General features: G+C 51.7%; 1 protein-coding gene across 1 annotated transcript; it reads right to left on the bottom strand.

Annotated features, from left to right (window-relative positions):
* Positions 1-7,667: 7,667 nt before the first annotated feature.
* SYS1 (Sys1 golgi trafficking protein) lies at positions 7,668-8,522 on the bottom strand (the record flags this gene model as incomplete). Its single annotated transcript, XM_008947852.1, has 2 exons — positions 7,668-7,908; positions 8,455-8,522. Coding segments are annotated over 2 exons (309 nt in total), but the record flags the coding sequence as incomplete, so codon positions are not given.
* Between the last annotated feature and the right edge of the window lie 513 nt (positions 8,523-9,035).

The raw sequence follows: 9,035 nt of genomic DNA, 5'->3' as shown, positions 1-9,035 counted from the left end.
GAGCGGTGTGCCCGTGGAGGGGGGGGCGTCCTCAGCCACACAGCTCTCCTTCCCCTCCGCTGGCGGGGGCCGTTTGGCCACACGCCCCCCAGAAGTCAGGTCCTGGCTCCCCCAGATCTGCTCGAGCACAGAGTCCACGATGCATCTCGCTGCGGCCTTGATAGCCCCGGCCTTGGCGAAGGCTGTTGGCTCGGCCTTCGCTTCTGCCCCTGCCACCTTCAGCGTGTCACAGGCCTCGGGGAGAATGGTCCCGGCACGGGACATTTTTGACAGGCTCTGGCAAACTGACTTGAACAGAACAGGTCCTGTGATCTTCCCTGTTGTTGGGGATGGGGTTTTGCATTTCCTGGAATGTGCCAGCTTCTCCTCCTGGTCTTTGTGCGAGGCTTGTCGAGCTTGTCATGGCTGGAGGAAAAAGTTGATGACACCCCAGCTTCCTACCAGGAAGTAGTTCTTATGTATTTGTCTTTAAGCCTCAGCTTTCTCCACCGCCATCTGGCCTGGTGCCATGGTCCCCTCTCCTGGAGCGTGGCTGAGGGGCAGATGTGGAGCCGAGAGCCAGGCTGGGGCTGATGGTCTCAGCTCAGCGTGTGTGGTGCTGCCCCAGAGCCTGCCCAGGGAGTCTGCTGCCCAGCAGGCTTCCTGGCTGAGCAGATGGAGGCTGTGAAGGGTGAAATACTGGGAACTGCCATCCCATCTCTCCTGAAAGCAGACCCAGGCAGGAGCTGTCATCCCCCTCCACCTTCTTCCAGCCATTTGCCTTGAGACATGGGCCAGGTTTAACTCTCACCTGGCAGAGCTGCCTTCTGCTGCTGCCACAGCTCTGGAGTGAGTGTGGGAGATTATCTGTGTTGGCAGTAGCTTTTCTTGTTATCTGGGGACAGTGACTCAGCTTAATGAACTCCCTCACCGATGATGTTGTGATGTAAGCCCCGGTAAGAAAACTTAGTGCTCGTGTCCGCACAAGGACCATTGCCTCCAGCACAGGGCACTTGGAGAAGACTGAGCTGTCCCCTTCCCCTGTGCAGGGTCCCTGCTCGGCTGGCCAGGCTGCGTCTCCTTCTTGAGGGATGGCACCTGTGTCTGGTGTTCTGGTGGGCATGGGGAAGGTGGCAGAGCAATTCCTCCTGTCCTCCAGGTAGTCCCCAGCTTGCAGGTAAATTATGGCCTGGAGGTGGTGCCCAGCACCAGCAAATGTGAGAGGGGACATCAGTACTGAGGTGGAGTGGCGGGGAGGAGGGTGCCTCAGGGTGCGAGTCAGCCAGCACTGTAGGTGGGCAGAGGCTGGGCAGCTGGCTGGGACCCAGGAGGGTGCTGCTGGCATTGCTGGACACGCATCGCTCCAAAGATGCTGCAACAGAAAAATGCTTCTGCAAAGCCTTTTTCAGGTAAAAACACCTCTCTTTGGAAGAAGTCATGGGGGCAAGCGTGGCACAGAGCCTTTATCTGCCACCAGGGAAGGTTTTATTTTGGAAAGGTGCCACTTCCAGGGCAGAGGCTGGCCTGTGGCATTTGCTGAGACTTCTGAGCTCCTGTTGTTTTATTTTTGGGGTTTGTACCTAGCAGGCCTAGCCTGTGAATTCAGCTATGTTGGGAATTGAGGACACACTACCATGCACTCAGCAACCCACCGGGCTGTGGGTGCTTTTTCCATCACAGCACCTATAGCAGCCTTCGAGGAGTCTGATACGGAGTCTGATGCCCCACTTACCCTCAGATACTCAGCAGCCAAAACAAAATCAGGCAGGGTGCCTGTTCTGGTGCTCCCCACACCACGCAGGGGGACAGGGCCCAGCCTGGTACCAGCTGTCCTGGTCTCTGGATAGCTGCAGCCCACCCCTCCCTGCTCAGCTTCACACCCATGGGAGGGAGCTTGTTGGAAACTGTACAAATCCAGTTTCTTCAGAGCTATCGGACACCTTCACTGCGAGTGTCTTCTTGGGGGCTGCATTTTTCAGCCCTGTTTCTGCTAGGGTTTCTCCCTGCCTGGTTCTAGCTCTGGACCTGAAAGTCCTCAGGGGCCTCCCCAGGGGATGGCAACTTGGATTTTACTTTCAGGTACTTTTTTTGGCTCATCAGCAAGCAGCTCCCAGTTTGTTATTGCACAATTGTGGGTTCTTTTTGCCTGTTTTGTTTTCCCTGGTGCTCATCAAGAGCCTCTTTCCAATGAAGGGCTTCTATTCATGCAGGGAAATACGCAGCAGCTAAATGAAGATGTGTCTAATGACAGCACAGTGAGTAACTCCTCCTGCCCTGCCTGTGCCTTGGTCACGAAGCTGTGACAGTCTGTGGGAGCTGTTGGCCTTCTCCTTGCTTTGTGCTCGCATTGCGCCCTTGACCCAGCTTGGAGATAGCCAAGAATGAAATTTGTTGGGCCTTTGTTCACAGCCCATTTTAGATACTTGGGGTGCTCAGTGCTGAAGGGAAATATTTGTTGATGGATTTTATTAACTTTCAGTGAACAAAGGAAAAAAAAAAGGCATTAAGTAATTTCAGTGTTTTGGAGTTTGGAGCTTTAGCCAAGATGCTGTGGGAGATCTCATGGAGAACACAGAGCTTGTCACTGCTGGAGGGGCAGACACGGGAGCAGCAAGGCTCTGCCCGGCTCCTTGGCACCGTGCTGCTGCCACGGGGTTGATGGTGCCCTTGGTGTCTCCCTGGCTGTAGATACTGGGAGGAGTTTCACACGTGTGCCCTGACTGCGCTCTCGGAGTGCCCAAAGAAAGCAGCGGCCGGCCATTTGGGAGATGCTGAGAAGGGAGTCCCAAAAATTCAAATTTCAAGGCAGCTTGTTTGACCTCTGCTGCCCCAGCATGCTCCAAAGCTTTGCCAGGATCCCCATTCCCAACGTTTCCATCCTCAGCGTCCCCCTCATCATCACTTGGCTGAACTTACGAACTGCAGCTCTGTAAGTACCACAACAAAGGCGGTGGCAGCACATCATGGCACCTTTCTGATCATTTTGCCAAATCTTTAAGGAATACCCTGTGTGGAGCTCAGCGAATGCTTGGCTCTGTCCTGCACCTGTGAGATGTAGAAGAGCTCTGCACCATCTCCCAGGCTTTGCTCTTTCTCTGTAATTTGGGATAACACCCATCCCCTTCTGCCTCAAGGCATAAGCACGGATCTGGCTGACTGCAGAGTTTGGCAACTTGTAGATATGGGACAGAGGATTGGGCGGAACATTATAAACTGGTCGTGAACTCTGGCTTCTTTTGCACTCTTCCATGGCTACTGGAAGGAAACCTATTTACTTTGCTGACTCATTCCACTAGATCAACTCTACCAGGTATTTGATTTGGGCACTGAAAACAAGGTGGGCACTGATTGGTGTGGTGGAGGGGATGGTGTATGTCCTGTCAAGGGCAGGAAGGAGACCTTACTGCCCTGTACCAGCCTTTTCTCTCTGAGGACATGGTGAAACCTCTCCTGAAGAATAATCACAGATGCATGACCTCTTCTCTTGCACACCTCTGGATTCCTGAGTAACTCCTGTGCTATGTGTAAATCCCTTTTCTAAGGAAATAGAGGGCAAAAATAGTTGGGGGAAGAGGAAGTGACAAAAAAAGATTTATAGCAACTCTTGCTTTAAAGCTTTCTCCAAAGGTACCTGTAAGCAGCACTGTAGGTGGCAGTGGTGTAATTCCAGAGTATTAAAGTTTGTTGTAGAGCCTACAGCATGGTAGAAGATGTTTCTCTTGCCTCCTGTTCAACAGCACAGTCTCCTCCTGCCTCCTTTGTGGCTCGGAGCACCGTTAGTTTTGCAGCTTTGGTACCAGCATGAAAGTATTTGAACCGAGAGGTGCTTGCAAATTTGAACTGAGAGGACTGTTGGGTGTGAGAGAAAAATGCCACGATGTTATTGGGCAGTTTGGTGTTTCAGCAATGCTGATGAAGCTCTGAGCCCTGCCTGGCTACACGGGGCCAGAGGAGCTAGAACCAGCAGGATATTTCAGGCTGACTTGCCTTGGTGTGTCATGCACCACGTTGGCTGTTTCCACACATTGCTGGCTCCCAGGGTACCTGTGTTGTCTTCAGTAGGGGCAGGCAGCTGCTAGCAGCAAGGGACAGCCCTGGGGAAGCTCATGGCTCCTCCTGCTCCTGAGAAACATTGAAGTGGGGCTGCTGCCGTGGGAGTGGGCACTGCAGTAGTGCCACCAGCTGTAAATGGATCAGGAAGTTCTGAAACAGTGTCCCCAAACCTGAAAATGTGCTTTTCAGTGTGACCAGGAGAGCTGGTGCCCCAGTAGCCCCAGAGATCTCACTGGATGCATTACAGGCACATGGGCAACCTTCTTGTACAGCAATGGATTGTTTTTACCAGCAGCAGTGTTGTTTTTTTTAATGCTAAAAGCTGCTCTCCTTTGGCACGCACATGTTCTTCCTCCTACCCTCCTTAACACTTAATACTCTGCACCAGCCACAGCAGGAGGGAATGAATAAATTGAGGCAGCTTCCAAGAAATAAGTCAGTGAGGAGCAGCTGGCATTCAGACAGCACTTCAGTGCCAGGCACCTTGGCTTTCTACAGACAACGGAGCAGCTACTCCTGTACGCAGCATCTCGGCCACAAAACCTTAAGATTCAAGTAGTGAGGAAAGGCTAAAGCAGAGCACTGTGGAACCTGGAGTAGGAAAGGCTAAAGCAGAGCACTGTGGAACCTGGAGTGCAGAACCACTCAGCTGCTCTGGTTTGTCATTCTTACTCTGCTCCCACAGCAGTGTGTGCTGTCTGGTGCTGTTCGCCCCTCCCTGTTATCTCCTGCCTGTGGTTTGTAGCTGAGGAAAGCTGACACAGGTGGGTGTTGTGTACAACCAAGGCTGGAGCTGCAACGGGACAAGGGGGGATAGTTTTAAACGAAAAGAGGGAGATTTAGACTAGATAGAAGGAAGAAATTTTTTACACTGAGGGTGATGAGGCCTGGACCCAGGTTGCCCAGAGAGGTGGTCGCTGCCCCATCCCTGGAAACATTCCAGGTCGGGTTGGATGAGGCTCTGAGCAACCTGCTCTAGCTGCAGATGTCCCTGGCCAGTGCAGGAGAATTGGACTGGATGACCTTGAAAGATCCCTTCCCACCTAAACCAGTCTGTGATTCTATGGAGCTTCTGGATCCAAATCCTGTACCTGCTCTTTGTTTAGAATAAATGTTTAACACCTTTAGGAAAACAACTTAAGCATAATCCCCCAAGTCCCACAACCATTAGCTTCTCTTTGGATTTGGCATCTTCCTCTCTGTTAAAATTCTCTGCTTTTAAACATCTTCGGGCAAGGGGAATATAAAAGTCTCAGGAGAGATCTCCAAGAAGATTTCTTTTTGCAAAACCACGGATGGAAGAGGCCAGCTGACAGTACCAACACCTCCAAGAAGAGCAGGTGTTGAGGTGTATCTTCCCTGGAAGCAAATCCTTTAACTCCACTGCACACAAAAAAACCAAAGATTCATTAAGAAAAGAAGACCATCTGCCACCATTCTGGTATGGACCAGCAGAGTTTTTTAAAGCCAGAGTTGCTTCTCAATCCAGCTGAAAGCATGTGAGTGAAAATTTGGTCTTATGGTATGGGAGTGAGGAGTTTCAGGGGTTCCTAATATTCATATTCTCTCTCATATTCACTGTAGGAACTTCTAGGAGCTCACACCACACTTTGGTGCAGTGTTAAGCCTTGAATTATAAACCTGCAAACTTTCCCCCTGCAGGAATGGGATGTTCTTTTTCAGCAACAAAAAGCAGGAAGGGACAAAATGAACCTGGAAGAGGCTGAAAACCCGACTGACACCAATCCAGTGCTGGGCAGCCTGAGGTAGAGCCCGCTGGTTGCTGCTCGCTGCTCTTTCTGAAGGAGATGCTGGTACCTACTGGAAGACCAGTTTATACTTAGTCTGAAGGTGACTGGGAGAGAGGCAAGTATCCTTAGACATCAGGAACAAGTGGATTTTGAGAGGGGATGAACTTTTTTGCTGGCTCCACAGTGGAGTTGCAGAAGAAGCCCTAGGAAGTGACCGCTGGGTGGCCCTCCAGCAAACACTGGCTCCTGCCCAGAAAAAAAACTGGTGTCAGCTGTTTCCTGGGAAAGCCTGTTGCTGTTCCACAGCAGTGCTGCAAGCGGGGTTGGTCAGGAAGAGCTCCTGGAGAAACCTCAGGATAGAAGAAGTTCTGTCTAAAAAAACACAGCTGGCAACCCTCCTCTGCAGCAGCCCTGCCAAGTATTTAACACTTCAGCCCAGAACCCTGCTCAATTTGTAATATCTGAATATGAGAGCAGGAATTGAAATAAGCTCCCCCAGTAACAATACTCAAACTGGCAGCTTCAGAGAGTTTATCACCTACTGCACTTCAGATCATCCCACTGCTTTTCAACAAGCTGAACTGGCAAATAACTTACGCCAATGAACGCTTACTAATATCAGCACAGAAAGCTGCTGCAACAAGAGGCTGTGCAGGAGAAAAAGCTGGTTTGTAGAGCTGGCTTTGCCCTCACTTGGGCTCTCATGAGCTGGCTGTCCCACCACGGAAAGCAGGCAGGATGTGGGGCTGCCTGGGCTGTGGGCCTGGAGGAACAGCCCGGCTCTGCCCCCTCAGCAGTGAGGTGCTGTCCTGCCTGCCTGCAGCCAATGGTTATTTAAGCACCTCTGAATAAAGGCACACTGTTGTTTTGAGAAGCCAGCAACAGTCTCTCTCTTACTCAACATCCCCTTGACCAGACCAGGCCTGTCACTAGACTTCTGGAGCCTGCAGGCAGACCCAGACCAGTGGGAGGAGCAGCGTGGCTCCAGGACACCTCTGCAGCCCTCCCCAGGACAGGTCCAGCCTCAGAGCCCGTGGAGATCCAGCACTGATGTTCCTCCTGAAGCCAGGATCGTGCTGGCCGACCTCCCCAGGCAGCACTCACCGGCACCTTCGTTTCAGAGCAGAGGTATGAAATGTTTATTGTAGGAAGTTTTATGTGCCCTAGGCAGCAGGCATTGTAGAGCCACTTGTTCTCTGGCCGTGTCCTTCTTTTGCCCTGACACAGACACTGGGGGTGTTTCTCAAAGCCCTCAGCTTCCCAGGACAACTGTAACACACTCACAGCAACATAACATTTTTATTATTATAAAAGATTTCTTCAGCAAACCGCTGTCTGACATCTCAACGTATTAAACATGGGAACAGCAAACAAACCCACCTAACATTATAGGTTACTTAGTGTCTCAGCTGGTGATTCAGGTAAGTACAACTATTTCCTTTCTCCCTAACCATTCACTTCCTTAACTTTTTTTCCCCCCAGTCAAAGCCCAAACAAGTTAAGGACTTGAAGCAGCAGCTCCCAGTCCACTGCTCACTGCAGCAGCTCCCACAAGAGCTGACCATCACGATACCCATCCAGGGCACTCCCACATCTGTTAAATTCCAGATGCTCCTCACGTGCCAAGTTTCTCCACCTGGCTTTTCACAGTCTCATGAGGGAAGAGTTTAAGAGCTCTCTCGCCATAAAGTCATATTTAATGTTTTGTGTTAACAAAGACCTGCTCCTCTTCCACGGCTGGCTGCTGCTGCAGGAGATGCTCACACTCATGCAGTCACCGAGGTCCGAAAGAAAACCAAAAAGTCTGAACAGACCTGCTGTGCTTCTCCAGGGACGATCCTCGGGCAGGAGCCGCCGGCGCGGCGCGGCGCTGCCAGGGCGGGTCTAAACGCTGGATTTGGGGGCGGAATTGAGGGGTATTTCCCTGAGTTCTATCCTCATGCAGAGGTACTCGCCGATGGCGGCCATCAGCGCCGTGCACACGATGTGCACCAGCCACCACGTCAGCGCCGAGGGGAAGCGCGAGTTATAGACCCAGCAGCCCAGGAGGTGGAAGAAGTGGACGGTGACCGTGAAGTCCAGGCACTGCTTTCCTCGGCGGATGAAGTAGAGCAGACCCAGGGCGCTGCAAGGCAAAGAGATTAATAAACAAACTGCAGCGTGCCTTTGGAGAAGGGGATATGGCAAGAGCTGCCAGCTGATTGTTTAGCTGGTTTAAAAATTCTTAAAAGTTTTAAGGATAGGGTGTTTCTGATCTCTCTCCCAGCTGCTGCAGCATGACTTAAACACTCACAGCTTTTTAATTATACGATGGCAAGGAAGTGAGCTTTTAGTGCAGGGATTTTTAAACTATCTCTCCCAGTAATCTTTGCCCAGTGGCAGGGGCAAAACACATTCTTGTTTACAGATCAGTGTTTGCTAAGATCCATTAATTCTAATTTTCAGTAAAGTGTCTCACAGAAGCAAATCTCATTCCCAGCTAAGGAAACTGAAGCAGTGAAGTGAAATGACTTATCCAGGCTCCATAAAGTCAGGAGTCAGCAGTTCCCAACTGCACTCAGCCAGGCCTATGGCTCTCAGAAGAAGTTCTGAGAGAGGACATCACAGCGGGTTCTCTTCAAGATTAATGTGAAAAAAGAACAGCACACAAGTGCTCCAGCTCGCCACTTACCAAGTGAGTGCGTTGAGGATGAAAGCCATCATGGAGAGCCTCCCGGGCGGGGTTGAGAAGCCTAAAATCTACATGGGACTATTAGGAAACGCGGCACAAACCACAGCCCATCACCTCCTCCCACAGCCCAGCCCTGCACTGACTGTGGTCTATAAAAGGAGCCCGAGTGGTTGTGGCAGTCCTTCTATGAGGTCTGTCTGGGGGCACCTACAGAAAAGGGACAGGTCTGTTTCTATATGGGGGGGGTACCAGCTAAATAGTGTGTGGAGCGTGTGTGGATCCTCACACTGTGGTTACCTATATGGGTGGGAGCTGTCTTTATATTGGGGGTACCTACACAGGGTGTCTGTCTCTGTACTGAGGGGTACTTATACTGGGTGTCTGTCACTACACCGGGGGTACCACCTACTCAGAGGGAGGGGTCTGCCTCCATACCGGGGGTACCCGCACAGCACCGGGTCCGTCTTTTCCCTGGGGGGTGGCAGCTCACTGATCCGGAGGCGGTCCGCCTCTCCACCGGGCTGCCCCACGGCAGGGGGCTGTCCGTAACAGCGGGGAACGCCTACACGAGGAGCGGGATC

Source organism: Merops nubicus, unplaced genomic scaffold, assembly GCF_000691845.1.
Source record: "Merops nubicus isolate BGI_N331 unplaced genomic scaffold, ASM69184v1 scaffold30889, whole genome shotgun sequence".
NCBI lineage: Eukaryota > Metazoa > Chordata > Aves > Coraciiformes > Meropidae > Merops > Merops nubicus.
This window is presented reverse-complemented; position numbering and strand designations above follow the sequence as displayed.